Source organism: Mobula birostris, chromosome 1 (genome assembly GCF_030028105.1).
Source record: "Mobula birostris isolate sMobBir1 chromosome 1, sMobBir1.hap1, whole genome shotgun sequence".
In the NCBI taxonomy this organism is placed as follows: Eukaryota; Metazoa; Chordata; class Chondrichthyes; order Myliobatiformes; family Myliobatidae; genus Mobula; species Mobula birostris.
Window position 1 is genome coordinate 133,773,060 of NC_092370.1, and position 14,866 is coordinate 133,787,925.

A 14,866-nucleotide genomic window follows, 5' to 3' on the forward strand; every position below is an offset into this window, starting at 1 on the left:
CCCGTCCTAATGTATTTTAACAACTCCAACACCTCTTCTCCCTTAATATCAACATGCTCTAGAACACCAACCTCACTCATATTGTCCTCACCATCATCAAGTTGCCTCTCATTGGTGAATACCGAAGAGAAGTATTCATTGAGGAACTTCCACTTCCACAGCCTCCAGACACATCTTCCCACCTTTATCTCTAATCGGTCCTACCTTCACTCCTGTCATCCTTTTGTTCTTTACATAACTGAAGAATGCCTTGGGGTTTTCCTTTACCCTACTTGCCAAAGCCTTCTCATGCCCCATTCTTGCTCTCCTCAGCCCCTTCTTAAGCTCCTTTCTTGCTACCCTATATTCCTCAATAGACCCATCTGATCCTTGCTTCCTAAACCTCATGTATGCTGCCTTCTTCCACCTGACTAGATTTTCCACCTCACTTGTCACCCATGGTTCCTTCACCCTACCATTCTTTATCTTCCTCACCGGGACAAATTTATCCCTAATATCCTGCGAGAAATCCCTAAACATCGACCACATGTCCATAGTAAGATTTCCCTGCAAAAACATATCCCAATTCACACCGCAAACACGAGGAATTCTGCAGATGCTGGAAATTCAAGCAACACACGAAGGGTCTCAGCCTGAAACATCGACTGTACCTCTTCCTAGAGATGCTGCCTGGCCTGCTGCGTTCACCAGCAACTTTGATGGTGTTGTCCCAATTCACACCCATAAGTTCTAGCCTTATAGCCTCATAATTTGCCCTTTCCCAATTAAAAATTTTTTTGTCCTCTCTGATTCTATCCTTTTCCATGATAATGGTGAAGGCCAGGGAGCGGTGGTCACTGTCCCCCAGGTGCTCACCCACTGAGAGTTCTGTGACCTGACCCAGTTCGTTACCTAAAACTAGGTCTAGTATGGCATTCCCCCTAGTCGGCCTGTCAACATACTGTCCTGGACATACTTAACAAACTCTGCCCCATCTGAACCATTGGAACTAATCAGCTGCCAATCAATATTAGGGAAGTTAAAGTCACCCATGATAACAACACTGTTATTTTTGCACCTTTCCAAAATCTGCCTCCCAATCTGCTCCTCGGTATCTCTGCGGTACCAGGGGGCCTATAGAATACTCCCAATAGGGTAACCGCTCCCTTCCTGATCCTGACTTCCACCCATACTGACTCAAAAAAGGATCCTGCTACATTACCCGTCCTTTCTGTAGCTGTAATAGTATCCCCTGACCAGTAATGTCACCCCTCCTCCCCTTCCCCCCCCCCTCCACCTCTATCCCTTTTAAAGCACTGAAATCCAGGAATATTGAGAATCCATCCTGCCCTGGTGCCAGCCAAGTCTCTGTAGTGGCCACTACATCATAATTCCATGTATGTATCCAAGCCCCCAGTTCATCACCTTTGTTGCTGATGCTTCTTGCATTGAAGTATAACGCACTTTAGCCATTTTACCTTACTACCTTTACACCCTTTATTCTGCTTCACTTTCCTCAAAGCCTCTCTATATGTTAGATCTGGTTTTACTCCATGCACTTCTTCCACTGCTCTATCGCTCTGAGTTCCATCCCTCTAGCAAATTAGTTTAAACCCTGCTGAACCACGCTGGCAAACCTACCTGCAAGGATATTGCTCCCCCTTGAGTTCAGGTGTGACCCATCCAATCTGCACAGGTCACACCTTCCCCAGAAGAGATCCCAATGATAGAAAAATCTAAAACCCTGCTCCCTGCACCAACCCTTCAGCCACGCATTCAACTGCCATCTCCTCCCATTCTTACGGTCACTATCACCTAGCACTGGCAGCAATCCTGAGAACGCCACCCTTGAGGTCCTGTTCTTCAGCCTTCTACCTAGTTCCCGAAACTCACACTTCAGGACCTCATCCCTCTTCCTGCCTGTTTTAAGAAATATGTTGGTTCATTTGTATGTGAGTACATTTTTGCAGAAAAAACAAAGAGGTCCATAAGAGACTCATTTGCAATTTTTTAAAACTGATTTCCTTGTGGACCCAGTGGTAGGTGTGGGGTGGTGCTTGTGAGGGGAGGATCACGACAATGCTTTACTGTTCACCCATCCCTTGCTGACATCCTGTCTTTACTCGGGTGACTGAAATCCTGCTCTTGTTTACCAGTTTATTTGCTGGCTGGATAGGATTTGTGCTTTGTAGATTTAAGTAAAACTAGACAACAGCGTGACCTGTTGGGGCACCCTTTGAGAGAAGAGTAGTGCAGTCTGATGTGACCAGAATGAACATTAAATTTTCCTGATTGCTATTGGTATCGCTTTGCTTTGGAAACTGAAGTAGAAAACCTCAGTTTATTTAAGAAGAACGACGCGTAGCAAAGCAAATGTAGCTGCTCCTCATTTAACGAAGGACACGTTTGATGGCATCATTTCTGGTTTATCTGCCACCCTTGTGCCTCTACTTGTCATTCTGGAGACATGCAACCCTTTCATCCCCCCGTCTCTTCATCTCTTCTGCTGTTTGTTGTTTGTCTTTGATCCTGGAGACATGCATGCCTCTCCTCCTCTGTCTCTTCTTCTCTCATCTGATTTTGTCCTCACTGTTTGATCCTGGAGTTGTGCGGCCCTGGCCTCATCCGATTCTTGTTCTCTCCCTCTCCTTGCTGCTTCCCGATGACGTTTGGTGTCATCTCTTGACCATAATGTCCCCCTTCCCTTACCACGCGGCATAATTAGGCTGACCATTTTTTTTTTACCCTAATGCTGGATAGAAGATATGAAGCAGCAACACCAAAGGAATCTGATTATTCTTGATGATGTGGTTGGTGCTCTCCTAAATGGATGTGATATAGTCACCGCTGTCCTTTGACTGCAGCCAAGGGTTATATAGGTGTCTCGAAGTATGTCATTACAGTAAGATTTAATTATCTCTTATTGATGGATGGCAGTTAGATCTGTCCCAATCCTGCACATGCTGATGGTGGTGACTAGCAGAATGTGACCCTGTGAAATAGAGCTGCCCTGCCCTTTTGCTCCGGTAGGTGTCGCTGCTGAGACTGACCGTGTGCATGCGTCGGGCTGTCGCGTCTTGATTTCCATGATGGCCAATCGGGTCTCGGGTTAAAAGGGAGCCTGTTTATTTCGGCGAATGAGCAATTTTATACGAATATATAACCGTGAACTTTGCCTGCATTCTGTAAACTAGCGCATTTTAATTCGATTCAGCCAAAAAAAAGTGCCGCTGTAATGCATCATTTGCGCTAATTGGAGGTCACAAACAGACAGACAGAGCATGAGAGTTTTAGTAGCATTCGATGGCAAAAGCTCTGTTATGTTCGAAATAAAAGCAGAGGCTGCTGGGGATACTTTGAAGGGGGGCAGCTCCGTGGAGAGAAAAACACAGACCACTTCCAGATAAAGAATTCCTCATTACAGCACTAGGAACTTTAAAAACTCAGTCAGTACTTCAGAATGCAAGTTCCCATTTTGGAGATTCAGATTCTGCCAATATTTTTTTTCTGCACATTAAGACACCTGAAAAGCAAGAAGCCTCTAACTGAGCAAAGCACCAGGCAAGAAAATGATCCCCAGCACAGTCAGACATGTGGGATGTTGCTGGGTGATGGGTGGACTGGCAAAGCGGGAAGGAAAGTTTGTAATGTGAGGATTGATCAGAGGTATGGATGTACGGTTTCAGGGAAAGAGCAGAGGGCTGACCTTCATATCATTGTGGGAGGGGCATAGCTGAATTGTTTAAAAGTTTATTTGGCCTATTCCCCCAAGGAATTAATCTGACTTTTATAATATTGAATGTTTTAGAAACAGGTAAAGTTGTATCTATTAGCCAGTGGCAGCATTACTAAATGAATGAAGTGAATATTGAGAGGCAGTGTTAAAATAAGAGTTAAAATAAACATTACTACTTTCCATAAGATCAAATTTGAAAATGTTTAAATTGCACAGCAGGTCCAAAACCTGAATAGAAAAAAAAGATGAGAGACATTGTTCAGGATTTTTATTCAACACATACATGCCCCAAAATCTGACACATCATTGCCAGTATTTTATGAGCAAGTCCAGCAGAAAATTGATCCAAGTTAATTCAAAGTTCATAGTAAATTTATTATTGAAGTATGTATATGCCACTATATACTACCCTGAGATTCATTTTCTTGCAGGCATTTGCAGGAAAATAAAAAAAAGTACAGTAGAACTTTGAAAAACTATGCACAAGCAAAGACTGACAAACAACCAGTGTGTAAAAGAGAGGAACTGTGCCAATAATAAATAATAGATTGTGCTAGTTATCTTTTCCAATGAAATGTGCCCATCAGGAAAATTGGACTAGGTATTTTTGTTTGTAATTGATCTGAAACATGGGCTCTGTTTATCTTCGTTGTAGCCTGACATGCTGAGCATTTCTAGCATTTTCTGTTTGTTCTCCTTTGCATTATCGTTAAGTTTGTTTGCTTAAAAGTACGCCGCTGACTTTAGGAAACATGACTGAACAATTCCAGAACCCGCTGCGTGCTGCTCAAAAGGCTTTCAAAGTTCACACAGTGTACACAAATTAAGAGGATGCGTTTTTTTTTCTTTCTGCAGTTAGACAAATTCAGTCGTGTCTACTTCAGTATAGATACAGCCAACAGCAGAACATTAACAACTTTTCTTCTCTGAGGCAAGGCAAGGTTTACAGCAAAGCCTTAGTGCATTGGCTTTGATTATTATGAATGGTTTTGGACCCGTTATCTAGGAAAGGGTGTGCTACCAGTGGAGAGGGTCCAGAGCAGATTTCATGCAAATGATGCTGGGAATGAAAGGGTTAACATATGAGGAGCATTTGATGGTGATGGGTCTGTACTCACTGGAGTTTTAAAGAATGGGAGGGGTGTGGATTTCATTGAAAACTACCAAATATTGAAAAGCCAAGATAAAGTTGACGTGGAGAGTCTAGGACAAGAATGCACAGCCTCAGAGTACAAGGACATCCCTTTAGAATAGAGATGAGGAGGAATTTCTTTAGCCAGAGGTTGGTGAATCTGGAGAATTCATTACTACAGGCAGCTGTGGCAGCCCAGTCATTGGGTATATTTAAAGAGGAGGTTGATAGGTTCTTGATTAGTAAGGATGTCAAAGTTTACAGGGATAAGGCAGGGGAATGATTTGAGGGTGAAAGTAAACCAGCCATGATGGAATGGCAGTGCAGATTCAATGGGCCTATTGACCTAATTGTGCTCCACTGTCTTATGGTCTTGTGGTCTAAGCCAGAAGCCACAACATTAGTGCCATTTGTTTCTGAATACTAAAAGGTATGTCTTGCCTTAAACATTGATACATCCCAATTGCCTGACTGAACTCAGAAGCATTTATAACAGGAAAAAACATTACATTTTTCAACAGTTGTTTTACTTTAATGGTTTTCACTACAATGACAGAACTTGGTTCCTTTTCGGTTTCACTACCTTATACACTATGTGAGCTTCACAGTCCTAATGCTCAGTCACAGAATCTTCAGTCTAACAGTAGTTTGAATGCTGGAAATGCTTTCATTTGTGAGTCTGATTAGACGTTGGTGACAACATATATAAAGCTTGTTCCCTTGATCTGACCTCAGACTGCTACCCGGTGCCTCATCTGTCTGTGGCTCACAGTTGCTGAAGGTGTTGTAATGGCAGGGGATTTGATGCTTTTGATGTGGCATCTGCATATTTAGCAACTAGACAGTGCCTAGTCCAGTTTCTCTCAGTTATCTCTGCACAATCTGAGCAGTACTCTGTTCACATTAGAGAAGGTTACAAGTGGGAGTCAAAGCATGGTGCAGTTTGTCTTTGCCCCAATAGAGGAAAATTTAAGTATCTTCTCTCCAGGAGCAAAGAACAATTAGCCCTAAATTGGCATTGTTTCATTGACATCTAGGTACTAATGTGCAACAAATCCACATTTTCCTGTGGACAACCACTAGACATTTATAGGTTGCATTGTGTGCTCACTAAGAACAGAAATCATTGATGGCATCTCACTACTTAGGACGGCACTTCCTTGATGACGACACCAAGATGTTCAATGTAGCAGATTGCTGTTCCTTCAGAGTTGCAAGCTGCTCCCTTGAACAGGAGACCAGACCTCCAGCTGAATTAGTGTGAATTCTTCAGTCGCATTCGTGACGTGTTGCATTTTATTATATTCCCAGAATAAGCACAGATGCAATTTGGATGAGTTGTGTGCTTCGAATATGAGGAACCCTCAACAGTTAAGTTTACAGTAGCTACACTTCGTGTTTCTGCTGTAAACTTAAGTGTTGAAGGGTGCTACGGTAGTATGGTAGTTAGCACAATGTTTTTACAGGGCAGGGCTGTTCAATTCTGGTGCTGTCTGTAAGGGATTTGTACGTCCTCCCCGTGTTCATGAGGGTTTCCTCTAGGTTCTCTGGATTCCTGCGACATTCCAAAGATGTACTGGTAAGTAGGTTAATTGGTCATTGTAAGTTGTCCTATGATTAGGTGAGAGTTAAAGAGGTGGGTTGCTAGGCAGTAAGGGTCAATGAGTTGGAAGGGGCTGTTTCGCACTTTATTTCTAATTAATTAATTAATTAATTTAAAATACATTTGGACTTGCCTAAAATACATGGATAAGAAAGGTTCAAGTTGATATGGACCAAACATCATGAAATGGGACTAGTTCAAAGGGGATGTGGGGGGTAAGTGTTTTACTCAGAGTGGTGGATACCTGGAATGTACTACCTAGTATGTTGGCAGAGACGAACACATTAGACGCTCTTAAAGTCGTTTAGATAGGCACATGAACTAGAGGAAGATAGAAGTATATGGACATTGTGTAGGTAGGAGTGATTAGTTTTTGTTTTTTTTTTAATTTACTTTTTAGCTGGTTCAGCATAACATTGTGGGCCTAAAGGTCCTGTTCTGTGTTCTATGACAATGTGGTCAGCATGGATGAGATGGGCGGAGGGCTTGTTTCAAAGCTGTAAAATTCTATGTTTGTGGAGAATTGATCCACATGTAGATGGGGTCAATACAGCATTGAAGCTGGCCATTCGGCCCACCACATGCTCATTGCTAGTTGCTCATCCATATTAATCCTAATCTTCTGTGCCCAGGAGATTCGGGTGTTCATCTAGACACTTACGTGCTGTCAATTGATGATTCAGATGTGTGAGGACTCTATCATCTGATCCACCTATCCTGTCCTCACTGTTGCCAGAATAAAGGAATCTGATTTCTGTGTAACTAATGTTCTGCTGCTCCACTTATTTATTGGAACTCTTCTATATGGCAAGTACTTCTTGTTGCAATTGTAGAGGAAGCGCTGTGTTTCAGTCACCGCAAAAATGACTTGTCTACTTAGAGGCTTCTTTATTAGATACAGGAGTAGCACCCAGTATAGTCTTCTGCACACTACTGTTGTAACGTACGGTTATTTGAGTTACTGTCGCTTTCCTGTCAGCTTGAAACGGTCTGTCTATTCTCCTCTGTCCTCTCTCATTGCTGCTTATTGGATTTTTTTTTGTTTGTTTTTTTTTTGTGTATCATTCTCTGTAAACTCTGGAGACTGCTGTATGTGAAAACACCAGGAGATCAGCAGTTTCTGAGATGCTCAAACCACCCCACCTGGCACCAACAATCATTCCACAGTCAAAGTCACTTAGATCACATTTCTTTCCCATTCTGATGTTTGGTCTGAACAACAACTGCACCTCCCGACAAGGGCTGCATGCTTTCATGCATCGAGTTGCTGCCACTTGATTGACTGATTGGATATTTGCATTAATGAGCAGGTGTACTTAATAAAGGGGCCACTGAGTATATACTTCAAAGAATAATTTTCAGTGATTAGACACTTACTTTGGATGTTGCCATTCCATGATTACACCGAGTCATTTATCAATCAGCTTCACTGCTGGGAAACTGTTCAACGCATCACCTCCCTCTGGTGTGCCTCCTCTTTCGCTTTCTCCCATTGTCAGTTCTTTCCTATTAGATTCCTCCTTCTTCCACCTATCACCTCCCAGGTTCTCACTTCATCCCTCTTTCCCCACCCACCTTCTTTCCTCCTCATCTGGTTTCGCCTATCACCTACCAATTTGTATTTCTATTCTGCTCTCCCCCCCGCACCCCCCCCCCCCCCAGTCTTCCTACTCTGGTTTCTACCCCCTTTCTTTCCAGTCCTGATAAAGGGTCATGGCCCGAAACATTGACTCTTTATTCACCTCCATAGAAGCTGCCGAACCCACTGAGTTCCTCCAGCATTTTGTGTGTGTTGCTCTACATTTCCAGCATCTGCAGAGTCTCTTGAATGCAATGAAAGTCTATCTGTGTGATCACGTCCACGACAGCCTGTTTCCCAGCACGTAGCAGTTCCATTCACAATTCTCCTTTGCATTCAATTCACTAAAAAAAAAGTTGGGGAGACAGAGAGGGGGGTCAGGCAGTTGTCAGGTTCACTCAAAGCAGAATGTGGGTGATTGATGAAGACTAAATTATTCTTTCTGTAAATACCCAAACATGTGTTATTGTGAACCAAAAAAATATAGCTTGCTGTATCTTTTGTTACTCACTGAACCCTTTGTAACTCGACAAGTTTGTTAAGGGTTCAGGCACAGTTGACATAATTACTATATTTAATCCAGCAAACAGCATTTGTTTTAAATTTGCTTTTTGACTCTTGTCGGCGCTGAACACATTGCACGGGTTTCGGAGTAGACATTTTTCATTGCTGCAGGCAAGTTGAGATTTATCATGCTGGCAACCTATTCGCTTCCTCTCAGCTGATTGTCTTGTGGCATCTGTTGTTTGAGCTGCAGAAGATTTATTCTTGAAGAGTTCTGCTCTCATTTTAGGTAACAAAAATGCTCCTACCTCATGTGAACTGGCTATGTTTACCGATTGAGTTGGTTTGGTTTATTCTTTGAGATTCCTTTAGACACAGTCATTTATGTAGAAAGTTTGCTTTGATAATATACGCCATCTCTAAGCTAGTGTGTATTCATTTTACTGTCCAAAGCCCTCACCTCGTTACTACCATTAGAAAGGCGTACAGGAGCCTGAAGACACACACTCAACAATATAGGAACAGCTTCTTCCTCTCCACAATCAGATTTCTGAACTGACAGTAAACTGATGAACACTAACTCACTATTTTTGCTGTCTTTTTGCACTACTTTACCAAATGAAGTGGCCACTGAGTGTATGTTCATGGTCTTTTGCTGTTGTAATTTGTGTTCAGAGGCACTCTTCTGCACAACACTGTTGTAATGCATGGTTATTTGAGTTACTTTTACTTTCCTGTCAGCTTGAACCAGTCTGGCCATTCCCCATGGACCTCTCTCATCAGTAAGGCATTTTCTCTCGGAGAACTGCCTCTTACTGGAATTTTTTTTTTTTTTTTTTTTTTTTTTTTTTTGCACCATTCTCTGTAAGCCTTAGACACTGTTGTGTGCAAAATCCCAGGAGATCAGCAGTTTCTTGAGTTACTCAAACCACCCTATCCGGCACCAGCATCATGTCATGGTCAAAGTCACTTAGTCCTCCCCATCTGATGTTTGGTCTGAACAGCAAGTGTATCCCTTGACCGTGTCTACATTCTTTTATGCAATGAGTTGCTGCCACATGTTTGGCTGATTAGATATTTAAAATAACAAGTGGGTGTACGGGTGTACCTGATAATGTGGCCACTTATTCTGGTCAATATCCTATCCTCTGGGCCTGGAACAGTTGTATGTAAAGCAAAGTCTTAAGATATGAAGTAGTGTGAAGAAGCTGAGAGTGTGTATGTACAGTACTGTGGGAAAGTCTTAGGCACGCGTAAATAGCTCAGATGCTGAGATTTTTGCACAGTACTATAATTGTCAACTTGGAGCAGAGAGTGAGTTTGTAAATTTATGTGTGTGTGTGTGTGTGTGTGTGTGTATATGTATATATATATATATATATATATATATATATATATATATATATATATATCATATATATATATATATATATATATATATATATCATATATCATCACCAAATTAATTAATGACAACTAATTAAACTAATCCCTCCTGCTTGCATGTGGGTCCATACCCCTCCATTCTCTGCACATTTATAAACCTATCTAAGAGCCTCTGTTGCATCTGCCTCTATTGCCATCCCTGACAGTGCATTCCAACACGGCACCCAACAAATTCTGTGTAAAACAAGAACAGCATGCCCCAAACTTATTTGAACTTCCCCTTCTCACCTTAAATGCCTACCCTCTAGTATTAGATTTAATTTAACTTTGTGTATTGTTGTATTTAATGCTAGGAATAGGCTTGACACTATGACATGCTCTAAACCTGCTCATTATATCCTAATTTTTTAAATATTTAAATGGTATAATGTAATGAAGTCTTTGTGTTCTTCTGCAGGATATGGAGGTCATGATGTTCACCTGTGATTTAGAAGAAGAAAAGAACGTTAGCTAGATTGATCCAAAGAGCATCACTGAGGCCATTACTGTGCAAAAGGAATTGTACACCTTCGCCAGGATGAAGAAAATCAGCCTTAAAACCATCAAAAAATCCTTCAATTTGAGCAAAGGCAAAGATGAAAACGAATTTGTGGTCGTCCAGCCATCGTCGCTTGTGAATGACTTTGGGAAGGAAGATTCCCTGTTTAGTTGTTATGGGAAAGATCTGACTGGTAATGATATAAACAAATCCGACGAGGATGACAAAGGACCAAAAAATAAAACAAAAGGTGAAGGGTTGATGGGTACGCTGAAAAGGAGGCTTTCTGCAAAGCAGAAGCAGAAGCCTAAAGGAAGTTCTCCTTCTGTTGGCTTTGTGGAGGATGATCGATTTTCCTCCTCTTCGACCCCTGCAAGCATTAATGATTTAAAAGCGCAAAGACCCTTAAGGTCCACATCGCTTCGTGGCCACCATTACAGTCCTACCCCTTGGCCATTGCGATCGACTAGCTCTGAAGAGACCTGTATTAAGATGGAGGGTAAAGTTAAGGCATTGGTTCATAATAATAGCCCGAATCAGGCATTAAATGGAGTTCGTAAAGAGTTCCATGACATGCAGACAGACCATATGTTTCAAGAACAGAGCAACACAGTCAAGGAAATTGACTCTCAAAATGGCAACTCCCATCCAAATATTGATGAATCTTGTCATGTTCCTGTTGTAATTGGATTAATGCCTCAGAACTACATTCAATACACAATGCCTTTAGATGAGGGAATGTATCCTATGGAAGGGTCACGTAGTTATTGTCTTGACAATCCATTGCCAATGGAAATTGCTTCAGTGCCATCCCATGTATGCAGTAGCACACTACAGACAGATGAAGGACATATAGTTCCAGATTTAGTGGTTGCCTCTGATATCTTCTTGGACCCCCCTGTTAATGGTCTTTTGATTGGTACTACAGGTGTCCTCTTGCAGAACTCAAGCTCCAACCACACTGATATCCCTCCACTGTCTCCACTCCTACCTCCAGGCTCCAATCAAATGCAGTTGACGTTTCCGGGATTTGTCGGTACAGCAGCTCATGTAGCAGAAAGAGTACGCCATCATCTAAACTTTGATCCAAATTCTGCACCAGGAGTGGGAAGAGTTTATGACTCTGTACAAAATAACGGTCCGATGGTGGTCACAAGTCTCACAGAGGAGCTGAAAAAACTTGCAAAGCAAGGATGGTACTGGGGCCCCATAACACGGTGGGAGGCAGAGGAGAAGCTCGCCAATGTGCCTGACGGATCTTTTCTTGTGCGTGATAGTTCTGATGACCGATATCTTTTAAGCCTGAGTTTTCGTTCCCAAGGCAAAACTCTTCACACTAGAATAGAACACTCAAATGGCAGGTTTAGCTTTTATGAACAGCCAGATGTGGAAGGACACACATCCATTGTAGAGCTGATTGAGCATTCAATTAAAGACTCTGAAAATGGAGCATTTTGCTATTCTAGGTCTCGCCTACCTGGCTCTGCAACGTATCCTGTAAGACTAACAAATCCAGTTTCCCGGTTCATGCAAGTCCGTTCACTACAATATCTGTGCCGTTTCGTTATCCGTCAATACACTCGAATAGACTTAATTCAAAAATTGCCTCTGCCAAACAAAATGAAGGATTATTTGCAGGAAAAGCACTACTGAGAAGTTTTGAAGTCTTGCAGATTGCACTTTTCAGAACTGGAATGCATTGGAATATTTTTTTTAAATATAATTTATCGAAAATTAGCTGAAAAAAAATCATTGTTTATTTGAAGGTGTTCCTTCATTTTGTAATCACGGGCCTCTATTCGTTAATGCATCTCCCCCCAGTCCTTCCACCATGTACCCATCTAAAACTAAGTCCAGCCTATTTACAAAGTAAAGTTGTCGAGGTGTAGCAGTATCTTCTCACCTGTGGAAAAAGTACTGAAGCTTGTCCACGCCTAATCTTTGTACATTTTACACTATTAACTCCAGATTTCTATCCTTGCCATCCAGATCTATAAAAGAATCAGTGGAATAAACTCCCAGGACCTATCAGATAACTAAAAGCAATGATTAGAACTCAACATTTTGCTTCTCAACACCTTCTGTTGAACTCCCACTAATTGGTAATGATATGAATGATATTGCTTTGGTCATTAATTATTTAGCTGTACATTTATACATTGAAATTGAATAAATATCTTGGTATATTCTCGATATATTACATTTAAAAAATCTAGTCCCACTATGTTAACGTCAGTGCTTCTATTCAAAATTAGCTGTGCTCAAAGAAAAGTGACCTCCCAGGGAAAAGTGCACCAAATAAGGTAGTACCTGGGCAATTTATCTGCTTTAAAATCAAGCTAGGATTTGTTTTTAATTAAAAACAAAAATGCTTAATGGAGAAAAACAACAACACAATGTGTTCAATTCAGCAGATGGTAGAGGGGCTCATAATCCACGTGCAATTTGCTCTTTATTTCTGTTTGGCATATTAAGCTAAACAGTTGCTGGCAGGCTGAAAGATCACACCTTGTGCCACTTACCCTGCAGACAATGTACTGTACTCTGTTTCTCTTTCTTACGTAATTTTTTTGTACAGACCTCTGTGCAAGTCCAAACTCTATTTCTTCGATTGGAATTATTTTCCTTAAAAATTCCTCCTCAGAGTTTAAAAACATTATTCCAACATTTGTCCTTTTTGCATTTTAAATTTGTTCATATTTTGTGTTTGATTCGAAAGATTGTCTCCAATTGTCTTTTTAAGGTAGAGCACAATGTAGATTTATTTTGAATCACCCTGGTTGGCACATCAGGTTCTTGTGCCAGTTTGTGCTTGTGAGCCCAGGACCAGTTTTGTAAAAGGCTGTCATGCCAGTATTTTGAGTAATAGTTTAAAATCCAGTGGGACACCACATAGAAATCAGTAAATATTGATAAGTATTGTCCCTGGTTTTAAAGGGAACTATTGAGCTTTATGTGCATACTTCAAATTCTGTGCATTTTGGATGAAAGGTGTAGGGCACCAGCATTCATTTCTTAGAGGTAATACAGAATTTTATGAATTCCTTTGTTTTCAGTTACACGAATTGTAATTTGGAAATCATGATTGAGGACTTTGAGTAATTGCTTCATGTCCCTGTGTCCTTGTAGACATCAGGTAAAGATTGATTAATCATGCCAATGAGATAAATTGGATTTTTTTTGTGTTCTCTTTTAATCAGTTGGCATATTATTCCTGTAGTTCATTTGTATTTCAATAGACCAGTTGGCTGAAATTTATCAATAATTTCCTTCCTTTATTTTTCCTCCTTTTGTTCATGTACTTTGTGCACTTTTAGGTTGTGTTCAGTTTCACATTTTCCTGTATTGCCATATAGAAAAACCTCTGTAGTGTACAGGCAAAATTGTCCCGATAAAATCATTCATAATATACCATTTCTTAGTGTGCATTGTCATTCGTCACTCAGTATAACAGTTTCTGATTGGTCTTCCTCTATATCCTGTGAGTGACATAAGTAATAAGCCATTTTGTATATTCAAGTATTATCAAATCTGAAATCACAGGATTAGAGCCAGTCAGCTGGAAAATGATATCTGCGGCTTAACCAGACTGGGTGCTTTGGAATTCACTCTGCAAAATGTTCAGTGCCCAGTGACATTCAGCTTTGAATTATTAATTTAGCAATTTTTATACCCACAGTTTCCTTTTTTTTAAATTCAACTGTAATTGGGATAATTAAGAAAACACAAAAGATTCTGCAGATGCTGGAAATCCAGATCAGCACACACAAACGTAGCAGGTCAGGCAGCATCGATAGAAATGAATAAGCAGTTGATGTTCAGGGCTGAGACCCTTCATCGGGACTGGATAGGAAGGGGCTGACAGATTCCTTTTTCAACCCTTTGCCTCTTTGTCTGTAACCTCCTAGCTTCTCTCGTCATTCTCTTTCATCCCTCTCCCACACCCACCCACCTACCTACCTGGAAATGAAGGGAGAAGATGTTAGAATACGAAGGTGGAGAGAGGGGAAGGGAAGGATAGAGAAGAAGGAATCTGTTAGCAGAGGAGAGCGGACAATGGGAGGAAGAGAAGAAGGAGGGGCACAAGGAGGAAGCTGGTAGGCAAGTGAGGAGAAGAGGAAAGAGACCAGAGTGAGGAATGGAAGAAGAGGGTGGGGGAAGGGGGAAAGGTTACCGGAAAGAGCAGGACGGAATAGGAGGTGTTGCTCCTCCACCCTTAGAGTGGCATTAATGTAGCAAAAGAGGATGCCATACACTGACATGTCACTATGGGAATGGGGATAGGAATTAAAATGATTGGCCACTGGGAAATTCTGCTTTTGACAGATGGAGCAGAGGTGATCAACAAAGTAGTCCACCGGATAATTCATGTTGGTGGGGAGCTTTGATAGAGGTGTACAAAATTATGA

The 14,866-nt window shown here is 41.3% G+C and overlaps 1 protein-coding gene across 2 annotated transcripts in view; it reads left to right on the plus strand.

The window, feature by feature from the left end:
- The window catches only part of socs6a (suppressor of cytokine signaling 6a), an 87,898-nt gene extending 75,704 nt beyond the window's left edge, over window positions 1–12,194 (plus strand). For both annotated transcript variants that reach the window (XM_072262553.1, XM_072262563.1), the window contains exon 2: window positions 10,377–12,194. In XM_072262553.1, the coding sequence (XP_072118654.1) occupies window positions 10,497–12,110 (1,614 nt within the window). In that variant the 5' untranslated portion in view covers window positions 10,377–10,496 and the 3' untranslated portion in view covers window positions 12,111–12,194. The remainder of the gene's footprint in view (window positions 1–10,376) is intronic.
- The last annotated feature ends 2,672 nt before the right edge of the window (window positions 12,195–14,866 follow it).